This window comes from Harpia harpyja, chromosome 3 (genome assembly GCF_026419915.1).
Source record: "Harpia harpyja isolate bHarHar1 chromosome 3, bHarHar1 primary haplotype, whole genome shotgun sequence".
Lineage (NCBI taxonomy): Eukaryota > Metazoa > Chordata > Aves > Accipitriformes > Accipitridae > Harpia > Harpia harpyja.
The window spans coordinates 21,933,502-21,951,149 of NC_068942.1; the positions used below are offsets into that span (position 1 = coordinate 21,933,502).

A 17,648-nucleotide genomic window follows, 5' to 3' on the forward strand; every position below is an offset into this window, starting at 1 on the left:
GATTGCACCCATGTTATAAAGTACTTGCTGTTTAGCTGCAACTGCTTCAGTATGCCTCTAGGCATACTGTCCATACTGTTGCACTGACTGCATGGACAGGTTTGCATTACGCTTGGTTTCTTTTTCCTACAGATACGTCCATGTTTTCAACAAGACTGTCTGCATAGCTGTGGGCATTTCGTTCCCAGTTAAGAATTTCAACCCATGCTAAGCTTCCTGTGGCTTGTCAGCTCAACAGAGTGCCTGGGCTCTCTGGCCTTGTTTGCTTATTTTTCAGGCTGACCGTACTGAAGGTTGTGTCATCATGTGGTGTCTACTGACAAAATAGCTGGACTCGCAGAAGAATCCCGCTGAGAGGGTAGGAAAAACATGGACCGGGGTCTGGATATTGGAAGTTAGATGTGTCAGCTGCTGAGCCTGCCTGCTCGACTGACCTGTTTCTAGCATACAGTCTGTAGCTAATTAACATGTCACTGAAATTGCTTGCACATTGTCTCATCCCCACCCTATTTTTTTTTGATGTATTCCCAACGTGTAACTGCTAAGTAGCGCAGGTGAAACATCAGGCTGCTTCCAATATATTTTCGGTCTCATTCAGATTGTAGTGGATTACAAATTGCCCTTCTGGGCAGAGTTGATAGGCTAGTGACAGTTTCACTTCTACAGGTTTATTAAAAAAAAATGGTTTTCTGAGGAAAGTAGATCATTTGAGAGTGGAAAGCACTAACCAGGGTTCATTCTTAGAATAAAAATGACAGCAGCACGGCAAGTCAAATAGTTCATGTACCATGCCTCAGTTGATTACCACTTTGCCAGATGTGGTTGGAGTGTAAGATCAGCCCAACATGTAAAGGCTGATTAGAAAATACTCTAATGCAGAGATTACAGTAAATGACCCCACACTGCTGTGGCAAACATGAAATCCTTACTTTTCTAGTGTAGCTGTGCTGCTCTGGATAAAAGCCACCGTTGATCCTGTTACTGATATTCCAGTAAACAGCCAAGTGATAAGAGTTACGAATTGATATAACCAACAGGTAACGTTAGGGGTTGTTCACCCTCGTGGATGGATAACCACAGGCCACAGCTGGAATCCTGGTATCCAGTTACAGTAGTCAATTAAATAGATCTTATTGACTGTTATCCTCCTAAGCAATAATCTTGGAACAATATGCTCCCTTTAAACTAGTTCTGTTGTTTGCAGCAAGACCTAGGATGCGATGGGACTGTTGCTTTAGTGCTTGCATGGGCGGAGAGAACAATTCTACCTGTTAGAGGAAATTGAATAAATGCTTTGAAGGCTTGGCAGAAGATTCATATTTCTTCCCTAAATTGAAGCGTATGTTGGTTAAGGCAGGTTTGAACTGCTGAAGCAAATGGCTTGTAGCATGAGGTCTGAGATTTGCCATGTGGGATAGAAGTTCCTTTTTATGCAAAGTTATTGGTCAAATGCTTAACACAAATGCTACTTGTAATGTTAGGGTTTTTTCCATGTCCTACTCTCCCCGAGAGTTTGGCATCTAAGATGCTGTATTACAATAAGCTGAGGAATAGCATTTCTCCAAGACAATTGCTTTTAACCTTATAACCATCAGTTGGTGTCCACCAAATGCAAATGGCATTTTGTGTATCTTAAACTATTGAGAACTGTGCAAAAAAGGTAGTACAATGAGGATTTGTGGCGTGGCTGCTATTTGCAGTAAATCAATAAAGTAGAGAAGTGGCTCATCTAGCTCCAGAATTACTTGATGTTTCGTATCGACATAAACAGAACTGCTCAATTCTTCTCTTTGAGCAGAAAAATACATGTTTCTGTTGAGCTAGTTGTGGAGCAGGATTTGGGTAGAGAGAGGGTCTGGAATGGGGTGTCTGGGTGAGAGGAAGGGATCATTTGAGCAGTGATTTCTCCTCTTTCCCCTGCTTTGCTGAACTTGTATTCTTGCCTGAGACAAATTCTTTGGTATTCAAAGTGAGTGAATTCTGTACAAATGAGGTTCCAGACTGAGCTTCTTACTACTTTGGACAGGGGAAAGATTCCATGCCTAATAACTAGGGTTTTTCCTACAGTGAACCTGCTTGGCTGTGGTCAGGAAGAAACCAGCAAGATTCTTTGACCATGGGGCCTTTTCCCCTTTGCTTAGTGTTCTGGCTTCACGTGTGTGAGGCTAAAAAGCTGCTTTCCTTAGTACGTTTGTACTAGGGAGTTTGTGTAGCCCATCTTCTGGGTGACAGCTCTATTGTTCCAGATATTTAATTCCTGAGTAAAACTGAAGCTTTTATTCTTCTGAATAGTTGGATCATGGGTGTCAGTAAGGTCTCAGACTTTGTCCATAAAATATATTCATCACTAAGTAATTAGCAGTCTTAAAGACCGTACTTAAAACCCTAATGGCTGCTGCTTAAACTTGAGCTTCTGCAGCTGGCCTGAATGTCATCTTTCAGTTGTGCTACTCTCAAGGAGAGAACTCCAGTGTAAACACTAAAGGTAATGCACATTATTCTCCCCCTCAGAGGCAGTGGAGCTATAAGTTCTGGGAACTTTTAAGTAAAAAGTATTCATAGTTCATGGAACTTGAGGGAGTTGCTTATGGCAAGAATTTTTTTTAACACAGTATAATCACACTTTTTCCTTATTATTAGTACTTGGGGAGACAGCTGCTTTGGTCGCATCCTTTCGGATCCAGTAGAAGACCACCTGACAGTTGGCTTTTATTTTGCCCTTTCCAAGAGAGCTGCATCTGAACCTCTGAGGAGGAGAAGCCGTATGTATAAATGATTAAGGACCAAAAGGGACACAAACCCAACATAACTAGTTTAATACTGGTAATGAGCTGGGGTGGTTTTTGCAGATGACTGAAAGCCAAATGTCTTGCCTTGATATATGGTGGGGAAGGAGGGGTGCAAACCATATGAAAGTGCACTGGAATAAAATCCAGCAATGTATATGGGCAGTAGATTTTTCAGCTTTGTTTTCAAAACAGGTGTTTGGTGATATAGGAAGTGATACACTGTTGTATTTATAAAGGAGTAGTGTGATAATAAGATGTTTCTAAGGCTAATTAAACTCTCAGTTTGAGAAATTGGAGGAAGCTCCAAGAGAAATTTGCTGGTACTTGAAGTCATCTGCCCTGTCTCTCCGCAGACTCTGCATGTGATTGATAGGGAAGAAGAAACTCTTCTTCTCTTCTGAAAAACACTTAATACTATGGGTGGTATGAGTATGCCTATGAGTAGGCAGAAGGAAGAAATTGTCTATAAAAGGTGGTCTTGGTGTGGGATGCAGTTGTGTGGTTCAAAGACTGACTGCCATGACCTCTCAAACTTCAGGATCTGCAGCAAATATTTATCCTCACAAGAGTCTGAGATGCGTTTGGGAAAAAGCAGGTCCGTGAAGTAAGGCTGGAGAGAGGAGGTAGCAGTTCCCCTAGTTATTTGTAGTCACAAGGCCTATAGCTGCATTACTGGGAAAGTCTGTAGTATCTGGAGAGCATGCGTTCTGTGGAAGATGATTGTGTTTAGGTTTGTTGAATTGACATAGGCATGAAAGTGCATAGGCAGTATCTGGAAGATGCTGGGTTTTGATAAAGGGTAGGCTTGCTGGGGTCAAGAGGTAGTAACTCTTGAGATGATAGATAGACTTTTGGGGAGGGAGGAGGAGACAGCATGAATTGCTGTTCTGCTTGGGGAGATTATTACAAGCCAGATTATGGTGTATGTTTGGAGACGGGGCAAGCTGGGGGTCGAAAGAGTAGATGGTAAACTTTAAGCCCACAGAAAAAATTCCCAACTTTTGTTTGTGGAATTTTTTGATAGTCAAAGCCAACAACATTAAGATCATCTAATGTTCTCATAAGCAATTGTCATAGAAGCAGAAACTGGTAACTTTGTTCTGCTTCCTATTAGTCTTTTGTGGTCTTCAGTAGACCTGGAAGTTCAGCTCTTGCATTGGTTAGCACAGTGATATAGTAGCTTCCTGATATAGTTCTGTGTCTTGCAAGGGAGGACTTGTACTGTTACTTGCCTATTTCACTTTTTTGGTTGAAGCTTGTAAACTCTTACTTTAAGGCGCTTCTTTCTGTTCTTGACTAGCCTGGATTTGGAACAATCCTGCATTTCCCTTTCTATAGGTTCAAGGCATTATTTAAATATAAGCAAGAAAGAAAACTTGTGAAGACTACTGTAGCGTTCAATGTAATAGTGAGGAAGGTCTGTAAGGGAGTTACTGTCAGAGAGATTTGGCAAAGTTTAGGAACTGAGTGTATAACACAGCTCAGATGCTGAGGCAGCTCGCATGTTAATTCAACCTGGAATGACAGCTGCTCTTAAGTTGGCACCAATAATATTCCTCTGAACAGAGAGGTCTTGTGCTCTGCTGCTGGTTCTCTGCATACTGAGATGTAAATTGTGAATAATTAACTTTGAACTGGGGAATCCCAGGTCTGTTTATTAAAGTATTGAGTAAAAAAACAAAACAAACAAAAACAAACAAAATGGGCTAAAACCCCTGCCCAGATCCAGAATACAACCTGAAAAGGTAAAGGAATAAGAGAGATTCATTAAAGTGTTGTATAATCTCTCTCATTTAAAACAAAACAACCTCCCAAACCCAAACCAACCTCAAAACTAGGAAGTAGTTTTTAATGAGACTGAAAAAGTCTGAAGTTCTGAAGATTTTGAAACTTTCTTGCTGTTCTCTTTTTTGCCTTATAAGCTTAACAAACACCAAAACTAGTCACATCTTTTAGTGGTCTCTTTAAAAGGTCATGAAGACCTAAGGTGTCTTAACTTACTTCAGTCTTCCTCACTGAAGCCTCTACCAATCTTCCTCAATTTGGCAGGTTTGCCTTTTTATTCGTGAAGGTGTTGATCATAGTTTAGCTTTGCTTCTCTTCCCTAATTAAGTTGCAGATGTTGTAAGGCTGGGTCAAAAAGTTGGCTAGTCAAAGAGTTCAAAGACTGGTGTTTAGATTTAAGTTATGGTGTCAAAGAACTGACAACTGTTTATTTCTTCTGTGTGCATTGGTTTTGCATCTCAAAACTTAACTAGAAAAAGTGTATGAAAGTCCAAATTATGATTTAAACAAGGATCTCTAGACTGAATAAGTGTTCAGAACAGCAGCTACCAAAATGTGAAGAGAGGAAATAGGAGAAATCATGAACCATGATTTGGCAATTATAATTTAGTCCCACAGTGAACAAATCGATTCAAGTGAAGGGTATGTAGGTCTTCATTCTCCAGCTACTTCATTTCTGTGAAAGTCACGATGAAAGCACTTGCTGCTACTGCCATATGATTCCTCATTTCTCACTCTGCTTGGAATTTGTATTTGAGCTCAGTTTCTGGGTTTGGGCATTAGCTGTCAGTGTACTTGACAGGGATGCCTGCAATAGCAGAAACTTCATCAGTAAGGTACCTTAAATCCTTGTTTGTCCTACTTGTGTGTACCCCAAATGGAATAAACTTTGTAAGGTTGCTTCGTGTGGCTTCTGATGGGCTGTTTTTCATCTGGTACTTCTTAGTATTATCTATTTTGTATTAATAAGTCACCTGTGACTTGCTTGGAACACTGAACTTCATTGTCTCTTTTGAAAACTAAGTTTCTCTCCCACCAGTAAATCATAGAATCTGTATCTTCTGAAAATGTAGTTTCTACATTTTCTTTTTTCTTGTATGTGTTTTCTTTTTCCCTGTACCTATTCTTCCATACCACACTGACGTAAAATTAATTTTGCCAAATCTTATTTTAAAATTTAGCTTAGCCACCAAACTCTGCTGCTCAGGGTTTGTTAAAGTTAGCTAAGCTTGTGAGTTGTTCCAGAAGCTGACAATTGTTGGTTAAGCTGAGACTCTATGGTATTGGGGAAAGAAACCCAGGAAGCTTAAATTCCTTAACTTTGTTGTGTGACTTAACAGGAAACAACTCTGCAAGAATTAAACCCCCATGTCCTTTTTTTTCCCTCAGATGAAGAATAAAATCTTCATGTGTGGTTTAATTCTTTTCTGTGCACTGAAAGTAGTAGGCTTAAATTTAATCATACCTCTCTACTCAGCACACTATAATTACTCGTGTCCTAAAACATTCAGAGCTGCAGACTGAGATGCTGTACCCTCCAGCATTTTGGAGAGGAGGCAGAAATGACTGAGTGACTTTAGAAGCAGTGCTGTGGTAGCGTATAGGAGTAGTGCCTTGTAGCCTCCGTTGCCAGCGTTGCTGTGGGTGGACTCCTCTGAGGTTTCATTATCTAACATCCGCCGATGGAATACACAATTTATAGCACCTCTCTTCCATAGTGAGCTACGTACTGAAATTTAGGACTGAAGGCTTGCAAGTTTGATGCATGTTTCCTTATACTAAGGACAAATGCTTTCATCTGCAGTAAAACCTCTGAACAGGGTAAATGGTGAGGAAGCCATTTGTGACTTGCTTCTAGGCTTTTACAAACCACTGTCTTCTATAAGCATTAATCAGCAGTACAGAATAAAAGATTATTGGCCTGTTTGTACAACAAGATCAAGGAGAATTATTGGAGCTCTGAGCTTGAACTGCTGTCATTCAATAGTATGGCTTTAGTACTGTAATACTTTGTCTGCAGAACTGCCTCCTTCAGGGGTAGTATAACTGACATTATAGAAGTTAAGTTTACATTTCAGAAGGTGTTCTGCAAAAAAAACCCCAACCCAACACCCGTAACCAAACCAAAAAACACCATGACAACAAACATTTTAAAATCAAACTTGGCGAACAGATCACATAATTTTTTGTCTTCTGTCTCATTACAGAAAATCATTCCACTGCCCTGAGACTGAAGACAACTTGCAGTTTTAAGCCCATACAAAAGACAATTTTAAACACAAGCACTGCAGTTTTCACAGGCTTCTGACTCAGAGCTACAGATTTCTTGTATCTTTAAATGAGTCTGTTTACTAGAAGTAAAAAAACCCCATAAAAATCACTTGCCATGCATTAAAAAAAAAACAACTTTGCTAAACTTCTGAATGCTTCTGGTACAGCAGTGTAGGTTTCTGAACACACCAGGTAGTTCTCAATAGCTGATGCAACTCATTGGTCTGTTTAGCCAGACTTGTCCTCTGGACTTGTTCTGCCCTGCAGAGGCAGAATCAGTAGTTTCACAGCAATCTGAACCTTGACTTCCTGCTCTCAGCAGCATTAATGCCCTCCATTACATGGGGCTGTGCTGGGGAGGGAAAGCAAGTCTGTAAGTGGTGACCCTGCTGCCCAGGTGAACTGAACTCCTGTAGAGTGTTTACAGCAGACTCGCATAGTTAAGGTGTGCAAGGATCAGTCACAGAATAGCCTGTCTGCTTCTAGGGTAGAAAAGCTGTCATCACGGAATGTCTTGAATAGTTGGATGAACATTTCTAGTCTGGGGGCGAGGTAGAAAGAAATATGTGGAAAATCATTAACAGTGATTACTGTCCTCTCAGGGAAAGTAAAACATGAGTATTTTCATTAGTAACACAGATAACGCTTAGTCTGTCAGTTTAGCTTTTTAATTTTTAACTTTTTCTACTTAGGTCTTCAAACTTTAAGCCTCAGCCCTACAATTAGGTCTGTATCCTGTGCTCTTTGTGTTGCATGAAGTTGTCTCCTGAAGTCTTGCTAGGGCCCTGTCTGGCATCACGTGTGTTTTGGTCATGCAGCTGCAGTATGCGGTTTCCAGCTGTGTCTCCAAAATAGGTAATGGCTTGTAGAAGGTCATTGCTGGCTGCCTAGCAAGAGTCTGTAGGTAACAGGTGATGTAGTAAATCAGAGATCCTATCAGTAGATGTGGGATATAGATGCTAGTGGAAAGCTTGCTGCCCTATTGTTTATGATTTAAGCACGCACTTACCTTAATTTCATGTACTCTCCTGTGCAAGTCTACACCTTCCTAATGTATAGGACACAAAGCTGTATTTTATTCTTGTTCCCTAAGACAGTCTAATCTCTTATTTCTTCTATGTAAGGTGCAGTTGCTTGCAGAAGACTATTATTCTTCAGTGTAAACTAATGTCTATCCTTGCCTTCTTTCCTACTGTTGAAGAGGTCTTAATGCATGCCTGAATGCACTCTTCTGCTGTCTAGGTCTGCAGAGACTCTAGGAGGTGTGCTGTAGCATGCTGACGAAACTCTAACCTCTCCCATGAGTAGAGTATCTGTTTCTGGTGATACCTCTTTTTGCTGACGTGACTGTGTTCAGTGTGCTTGATGTATTACCTGTAAGTGAAGAATTTCATAATACTCATTCATCTAACCCAGAGGTAGTGAGCTGCCATGATTAATTTGAAAACCCGCAAGCAGTAAAGTCATGTGATGTTGTGCACCCTAACTTCATCTGGGATGAAGATGGAGAAAGGTTGGGACATAGTTCAGGACAGAATTGTTGGAAAGCTAGTACTGTCGGACAAAAGAGTCAAACCAGTGTTGCTGTCAGAATGTACTAATATAATCTCAGGGTTTTGGTTTTTGTTTGTTTTGGTTTTTAAATGTAGAACATAAGCACTGAACTTGCTGTTCGTCACAACCATGGCCTGCAGCCTGGTGGGTTGAGGGCCTGGCCATGCTGCAAACTTTTTTGTCTTATTTGTAGCACCTAACACCTTCCTTTTCTCTCTCTTATAGACTTGATCCAAGCAACTAATGAAACAAATGTGAATATTCCTCAGATGGCCGATACACTTTTTGAGCGAGCAACAAATAGTAGCTGGGTGGTCGTATTCAAAGCCTTAGTTACCACACATCATCTAATGGTTCATGGCAATGAGGTAAGCGTAACCGGCTTTCTCTCGAGACCACATTGGCACTGAGCAGACTGCAAGCCAAAAACATTAGTAGTGCAAAGGCGTCTCTTCTGAACCAGTAAAGACCTGAGAACAAAGGGCAAGAACGATTCTTGATAAGGAGCAAACTTACCTTTAACAGCATGGTTGGAAGCATGCCGATTATTTGTCTCTTCGTTTAAAAAACTGTAGCATAAGAGCAAGCAGCAGCCTGTTCCAGGATGTTGACAATTTATGTGCTGTCTGAAAACAGAGCTATGCAGGATTAAAGACTACCTGGGACTTTTTGACTAGAGTCAAAGTTGATGTTCCGCCACTTGTGTAATGCCATCCAAATAGCTGCCCTTTCCGCATGACAGTTAAAATCTTCCTAGAGCTGTAAATTCAACCTGATAGCCTTTTGGATTGCATTTTCCTTGCCCTTGCTTGTTATTGACCTGTTTAGACTGATATGTCTGCGTGAAAACAAAAGCATGCTTAAAGAGCTTTAGTATGACTGTGAAACAATTCGTCCCTGGCTGTATATAAAGTGTTTTCATGCAATGAACTTCTCCAATGTCACAGTGTAAATTTTTACTCCTGTCCTACTTTTCCATTCCAAGTTTTGGCCAATATTCTGATTTGTGTTCTGTAACTGTTTCAGGCTGTTGGTCCCTGTATTTGATGTGGGGCCTGCTTGTTATTAAAACAGGCTTTCGGCTTGGCTGAAACTGGGGACTGCTGGATTGAAAAGTCTGGGACTAGCCTGGATACGCTGCTTTGTAATCTCTTTGAGAATTAACCATTTTTATTGCTCCTTCCACAATCTGGTTTCTGTTTTGCACAGATTCTATTTTTATGTATACAGTAGGATATTTAGTAGAGATTGAGGCTAAATGTAGTTGATCTGAATGGATGAAAAAAGGTTTGAGGAAGTTATAGCAGACTAAGACAAAACTCTGGGTTTTCACATGTGTATGCTGGAACTAGACTGGTAATCTTCCTGCTAGGAGGTACAAAGCCTTCAGATCCAGCCTGTGATAAGAAAATAACTTTGTGTTGCAGAGATTTATTCAGTACCTGGCATCTAGAAACACATTGTTCAATCTCAGCAATTTTCTGGACAAAAGTGGATCTCATGGTAAGCCTACTCATGTCTATAATCTTAACAAGATTCTAAATAAGATACTATTGTTAATTTGCTCCTTCATTCATAAGATGAAAATAATATAAAAATGTGCTACTGGGGCCTTTTTATAAGTACTTAATGAATACAGGAACTCAAGTGAACTGGGGGACAATTTCAGTACAATGTTTCTTAGTTCCTGCAGAATTTTTACTCACAAGGTGAAGCTATACAACTCCCTTAAAGTGCTGGTTAAAATCAGAACCCAGTCAGCAATCTCCTTAACTATTATGGGAGTTAAGGATGAAATTGATAACTTTCCATTTAGTTTTTTGGTTTTTACTGTCTTAAACAGTAATTTAATTGCTTGGGGACACTGCACTTTTTATGAATTGTCTGTAAGTGTTTAATTGAGTGGGGGGAGGCACCAGAAGAACTACCTGCTTTTGATTTGAGTAGTGAATTTAGAAAAGTCTAGGCAGAAATTAAAGAGTTCTCTCTAAAGCTTACAAAGTCTGTTTTTCTACTTTAACTCTGGAATTATTAGTGTATTTTCCTGTTCCTTCACTTAGCGGAGGAAAAGCTTGTTTCATGGTAGCTCTACTAGAGAAGAGAGAAACCTTATAATTCTGCAGCTGTCAGAGATATTTGTAGACTGTATGCAGAGTGCAGGAATGCTACACTAATGGGCAAGATTGAAGCAATGCCATGTTACTTCACCTCTGGATGGAGACATGTGACACCAAGAATTGAGCATCTTTTAGAAATGGTAACACAGGGCAGGAACAAAGCCAAACAAATATTAAAACTGTATTTGTCTAAGCAAAACATGCTATCCGTGTTCAAAGATACTGGTATTTGGCAACAAGGAATTCTGTTAAATGCATGCTTTTGTGTTCTTTGCCACTTTCTTTAAACTTAAATTGCCATTTCATAGATAATACAACAGTGTGTCAGAGATAATAAGCCATCAGAGTTGGTAGTGTTAAGCCTGAGTTGGCAGAGATACTTAATGTTGAGGGATATTAAGGAAAAATACAGTCAATGACTAAGTCGAGGGGTGTGGATTTTAACAATGGTAGCAAAAAGGGACTTGTACTGAAAAGGAGGAGGAGTTGCCTTCTGCACACATTTCTGTAGCTTAGAAGAAGAAACGTTGAAAGAAATACCTGAAGGATAGACTGTAATACTAACTGTGTAGAAGTCTTATAGGCTTGAAGGTCACTGAAGTTTGAGGCTGCTTCTACAGTATTGTGTGCCGTGAAGATCCCTGGTGTAACAGTTCAAAGAAGGCACTAATCTCGGAACGCCATCATACTTTCTTTGTTCTGGTAAACCTAGTCAGGGGAATTTTGAAGGTCCATGTAAGAGTTGGAGTGATTGACATATGTAAAATAGCAAGAGTGTTTAAGTTGAAATAAGTCTTTATCCCGGAAGTCATGTACCAGTTAAGTATAAACTTTTTGTTAAATTGGAATTTTTCCCTGTTAATAGAAGGGTAACCAATTTCCCCATCAAATAGTGTTACCACATAACTGTGTAGGAGCCACTAGCAGGTTTCCCCAGGAACTCTGCCACTGGTATGTTGGATGAATCTGTTGGAGGAGAGGACGGTGGTAGATTGTTTTGGTGCAGCACTACTGCTTTTTCTTCAGAAGCTGGAAGATGTCTTGTAATGCCTGTTCTGTATGTGGAGTTTAGTGCAACAGAGATCACATAACCTTAGGATCTATTGACTGTATATTATTGTTTACTAAAGAACCTCCAAACAAGCATGAAAATTAAGTGTAAAACATGTAACTGTTTTTTGCAGGTTATGATATGTCCACCTTTATACGGCGTTATAGTAGATACTTGAATGAAAAAGCGTTTTCCTACAGACAAATGGCATTTGACTTTGCAAGAGTGAAGAAAGGGTAAGCAAAGTTTAGATATGTAAACTGATAGGGTTGTCGGACCCATGAAAATCTTGTTTGTGGCATTACACTTAATTTTAGTGTCTCAATGACTTCATTCTTACATTCTTTGTTTAGCCACAATGAAACACCAAAATGGTTGGAGTTCTTAAGTACTTGTAATTGGTTAAAAATTGCACAAGGAGGAGAGGAAAGACTGTAGGTAGTAAGGCAAATACTGAAGACTAAAGCAAGGTGCCTTGCAGAGCTGGGAGCTTTTAGTGCTAGATGTTAAATCTGACTCTTATTAAATAGTGCTGCAGTGAGACCGTGTTTAGGATTTGGAGAAGGAAACACTCTGAACTATATTTAGGATGTTTCATTACACTCCAGACAATTTCCATAAGAAAGATGTCTGAGTACAAAGGAAAACCGAAGTGAACGCCCAAAGTTCTTAGCAGGCAACACAGCCAACGGTTATAAACTGTTCCTGGACAGGCTTTCTATGCATGTTATTTCTGGTACTCAAAACAAGGCACTGCCTCAGAGTATAGCATAAAATAAGAATAGTGGTATGTATTTCCAGAGAGGAGATGCTATACCTGTAAGTGGCCAGAACAGGGCAATACCTAATGGTGGTTGTGCAGGTTGGTGATATTCAGAGATGAAAACAGGCACACGTGAAGACTGCTATAAGGCTACGGGTGGCAATTAAGGAATGCCACACATCCGTCACCGCTGCGTGATCCTGTTGGAGTAATGGTTCAAGACTGATAAGGCAGGTCAAAGTCAGTGGAAGTGCTATGAAGGAGTAGTGGAATTTAGTATGCAGGAATACTGAGGAAAGAAGCTCTAAGCAAAGATTGCCCTGATTTAAATCGTCACTGAATTGGCATGCATATATTGTGGCACCTGAGGGGGGGGGCGGAACAAAACAACCAACCTGTAGCGTTTTTTTGCCTTCAGTGACCACAGACACGTCAGCAATGAGTTGTCATTAGTTATTCATAACAAACTTAGAGAACTGATAGTCTTTGTATATTAAGTACTTCTGTGGCAGTATTTCTGGTCAAGTTATTTAAACTCTCAGTGTTTTATTTACATAAAAGATCAATCTCTTGCATTCGTAACTCTAACACAAAACCTCTCCTCACCTGCTGTCGGGGAGAATGGCTGGATGAAGTATTTTTCAGGCCAGCTCTATTGATGATATGAGAAGCAGGAGAATCAGACAGTGCTTCAAACGTTTGAAATGGATTATAGCTGCTTTAAGCTTAAATTTAGACAACAAATCAGTTTGGGGGAAGGGAGAGAGAAAATGCCATGGCTTCTAATCTGTATTCCCTCTTGCAGAGCTGACGGTGTAATGAGAACAATGGCTCCTGAAAAGCTGCTGAAGAGTATGCCAATATTACAGGAACAAATTGATGCACTACTTGAATTCGATGTATGTATTGTAGCTGACCCAGCATTAATGCTGGGCAGTGACTTATAAATGCTGCGGTGTAATGAACACGTTTCACCTTGTAGGTAATGCTTTACTGATCATCCCATCATGTGGGCCAAAAAATCCCCTTTTCAGTGTCCCACTGAGGTAGTGTGGTGAAGGATGGCCCTTTCCTATATGTATGAAATGTGCAGATTGCACTTATTTTTGTGGACAGGGTAGAGGAACAGCATGGGAAATGGGGGGCATTGAGGAATGCTGATGCAGAGTTTGGAGTTTCATCTCCTGCATCAGTGAGGGGAAGGAATGGACAAAACAAGGAGACTGAAGAATCTTTTTTCTGTCTATTGGCAACTGACTTCTTTTGCAGGGAGGGAAAAAGCCATTAAAATACTACATGTACGTTGTTTGCCTTCCTCCAAATCTTCATCCTGTTTTCAGCTGTAAACTGAATTGGCTAAACTTTAATCTAGACTGTTCATAGAAATAAGAGTCTACAATATATTTATAATGTTTTGAATGTTGGTAGGATTGTTTATCTGCCTTAAGAATAAAAACAGGAGTCAATTGTTGTAGGAGGTACATTGCAAAGAGGACTTTGAAGGAATCAGTCTTGAAGTTCTTCTGTTCTTGGTGGGCAGAAGGACATGCTCTCAGGTGGAAGGCAGGGCCCACTACAGCTTTCAGAGGAAAGCCTTAGAAGTACATGTCTCGCTAATGTGTTTTTCATTCCATAAATGGCATAGGAATTGTGGTCTCAGAAGAGGAGGTATTTATATTAAAAGAAAGAACTTTTAATAAATGAGAACTTATTTTCTGCCCAAGTTAACGTGAGAACTGGAAGGGTCTTGACATCATTAACCCAACTGTATTATCTAGTAGACTACTGAGGTTTTGTCAAACTCTGCTGTGAACTGACATCTTTTGTCCAGTTTCATTAAAGCTTTGTTAATAGCATCTCTGCCTTCCTCCTCTTTGTGATAGGTGAAGGAGTCAAGACTAAGATGTTTACTGTTGATGGGGATATTCCTCTGCTGTAGTGGATTGTTTTGGAGCGGTGAAGAAAGCAATCCTTGATGGGCTAACCGAAACCTTTGTTTGGTTTCCTTGTGTGAAAGCTTGTATTCAGTGCTTGATTCTATCTATAACAGTATCAGATACCTGGTGCAAGCTGAAACTTCTGATTGCATTCAAAACATCTGTTGTAAATAACTGGTATTTTATTTGTAGGTTCATCCAAATGAATTGACAAATGGTGTCATAAATGCTGCATTCATGCTTCTATTTAAAGATCTTATCAAACTTTTTGCTTGCTACAATGATGGGGTTATTAACTTACTAGGTAAGTAACCTGGTGTCTATATCTCACATACCATAAGCGAGTGAAAAACGAGTTTCAGATCTACTTCAGTTTTTTTATTTAACCTTCATTAAAACTACATTTTTCTTGACTGTTCTATTCTGAAGTGAGAGAAAACTTTAAGCCATAACCTCTTACATTAGTGTTCATCTGAGGCTGGATTGTCATATGCCCTTAAAATTGTACAGATGTCTACATAGAGACACTGAGCATCTCTGTGCTTAAAGAAGTGTACAGTGCTGTGTGAGCTTGCATAATATGTCCTGCAAGGTTAGCAAAGCAACTTTTGCTCTTTGATTGCATTTTTAAGATGCCCAGATTCTTCTGTTATATATCCTATGTGGTAGCCTTATATGAAGTAATATACTCCTGAATAACATTCCTGATCTGTCTGAAAGCGTGACTGCCAAAGCTGGATCCCCTCCAGAACCCTTCCTACTATCAGCCTACAAAGTCTATAGGAGGCTGTGAGCATGTTCTGAAGCTCAGACAGCTTGGTGTGATCACCAGCATAACACACCCTAAGCTGTCCCTGCAAAAGGCTTTGTTATGAAGTCTAAAACGAGGAGTTGCCATAAACTGCAGGAAACATAACTGACCCTGTAGAAAATGAGCTTCAACTATTAAAACTTGTGAGCACTTCAGCTGATCTATAGAGACAGCTAAAAACTGAGATTGCTTGGCCAGTACGACTGACCTAAAACTCTGGCTGCAACTAGAACAAGAAGAAACAGAGAGGTTACAGACACTGAACAGGTAAAAAGATGTTCCTGAGCTGTAAAGCTCAGACAATTTTTTTGTACCCATGTTGCAACGCTTTCTGGCAGTTTCATAAAAGTAAGTCCAAGGTGTTTTGACTGAAACTATAGGCATGGGAAGCTTATGCAGCAGATACAAATGTGTTGGGCATAACAATTGGATGTAAATTTCACTGTCTACTTCTACTTAAAGTGTAAGTTCAGGTTGAAATATGTGGCAGTAGTGCTTGCTAATGGACATGAACCAACTTTAGAGAGCTATTCAAGTGGAAAAAGTACTCTTCTTTGGAGAGAAGACAACTTGGGAGAGGACATATATTAATATATGTTTAAGTATCCTTAGTTACTTTGAATTTTAAGTTTGGTAGCTACTTCACCTGCTTACTTTTTATCTTTAAAAACCTGGTTCATATCACACACAATGCTATGGCTGGTTGGGGTGCAATTTTCTGGTGTATATAATTCTTTAGCAGCTCAGCAAGCCCAACTTCTAAATTCTACTACGGACTAGGAACGCCACTAGATTAGTGTCTAAGTAGAAAAATGTTAATAGAGTGCAATACTCTTGAAATGTGATTTTCCTGAAAACTAGAGTTTCTGATGAATGCAGACCTAATGTAAGACATCTTAACTGAAACTTGCCAAATTATTTCTCTAGAGAAATTTTTTGAAATGAAAAAGGGACAATGTAAAGATGCTCTTGAAATCTACAAACGATTTCTTACTCGAATGACCAGAGTATCAGAGTTTCTTAAAGTTGCAGAGGTAAGTGACTTCTAGTCATCTGGAGTCTGGCACTTAAGTATTTTGTGAATTTTTTAGCACCGATATAAAAATATTAATTGCACTTGTTAAGCATCTGACTCACTATGTATAAATGTGAGGCAGTATAGAAGTTCCTGGATCTGCTTGTTCAGCTCTTCTTGAAGTAGTTAAGCCCTGCTTAGGACTTCCACATCTCTACTGTGCAGCCAGCCTCAACTTTCCTGGTAACTTAACAGATGACATGACTTCAACCATATCTATATTTCTTGGAAATGCTGTAACAAATGCATGCTTCTAGGACAGGTTTGAACATTAGAGGAAGATACAGCAATTAGGAATAAAAGCACAATGATTTTGTAAGTCTGCTTTGTAAGTCTTTGCAGCCAACTACAAGTTAACTGGGATGTGAGATTTTCCTGGTTTTGATCCTTGTTATCATCCTCTTATGTGGATAATACAAATATTACATGGTTAGTTAACTCTTTTGCTGGGCCTTCATTTGTGGTAGTTGGTTTCTTGGCACAAGATGCACATTTTCCATGTTTTATGTTTTATTATAATGGACAGCAGTAATGAGCTGAATAAAAAGTTTGTTTCTTTGCTAATTCACTGAACTATTTATGAAGGACTCTGCTAGACTGCTGAATGGCACGTAATGTCTGATATGAATGTTGAGCTTGAGCTTGAGGGAGTGAAGTACTTTATAGACACCTGTAGGTCAGCTTTGCAGGACAGGGATTATGGTGACTATACCTCAGGATTACTAGGTGCAGTGGAGCTTGTTCTTCTGCAAAAGCTAAACCAACAGGCACTCTGAAGAGCCATAGCGAAGCAACAGGACAACTAATAGAAGATTGCAGACTTGGACCTCATCTTGCTGTATTTGAAATGCTAGGAGAGAAGGGTGGAACAACAAAGTGACTTGAGCTTTAGCGTTTTTTTAAGTGATGTCTTCTAGGATTTGCTCACTGGCTGAATTTCAGAGAACTTCATTAGGATAGTCAGGTATCTGTATAATATGTGTTTGGCAGTTCACTAATGCTACCCTCTGAGACAACAGTGTATGACCAAAAAGCCCCACCTGACCTGCAGTATGAAGTTTACCTGGGTGGAATGTAACTCCCCTTTTTTTTTTCCTTTTTTTTTTAAAATGGATATTTAGTTCAAAAAAAAAAAGACTACTGCAGGTTGTTGAAGGTAGCTAGTGGAAAGATGGGCATCTGGACTTGCTAACTTTGTGCTCTTTTTCTAAAGATGAAGCACATTATATGTTGAAGAGTATACCACAGTTCTAGTCAAAATTAGTGCCTGCTGCAGTGGAATAATGCACTTATGCTTTACCTCTTTTATATCCACAGCAAGTTGGAATTGACAAAGGTGATATTCCTGATCTTACACAGGTAAGCTTCTCTTGTAGTCTTTTTGGATCTGTGTAATAACTAAGAGTTATGTAATTAGGAAGCACACCAGGAATGTAAATGTTGGTAGGCAGTCACACCACTTAACGTTTTAAAGCCCTCCCAACTTGCAAATGAG

At 39.7% G+C, this 17,648-nt stretch overlaps 1 protein-coding gene across 15 annotated transcripts in view; it reads left to right on the forward strand.

Annotated features, from left to right (window-relative positions):
- The window catches only part of SNAP91 (synaptosome associated protein 91), a 70,477-nt gene that overhangs the window by 11,555 nt on the left and 41,274 nt on the right, over positions 1-17,648 (forward strand). For all 15 annotated transcript variants that reach the window (XM_052781610.1, XM_052781608.1, XM_052781609.1 and 12 more), the window contains exons 3-9: positions 8,625-8,767; positions 9,827-9,902; positions 11,701-11,803; positions 13,136-13,229; positions 14,460-14,571; positions 16,006-16,112; positions 17,471-17,512. In XM_052781610.1, coding sequence (XP_052637570.1) covers positions 8,625-8,767; positions 9,827-9,902; positions 11,701-11,803; positions 13,136-13,229; positions 14,460-14,571; positions 16,006-16,112; positions 17,471-17,512 — 677 coding nt within the window. The remainder of the gene's footprint in view (positions 1-8,624; positions 8,768-9,826; positions 9,903-11,700; positions 11,804-13,135; positions 13,230-14,459; positions 14,572-16,005; positions 16,113-17,470; positions 17,513-17,648) is intronic.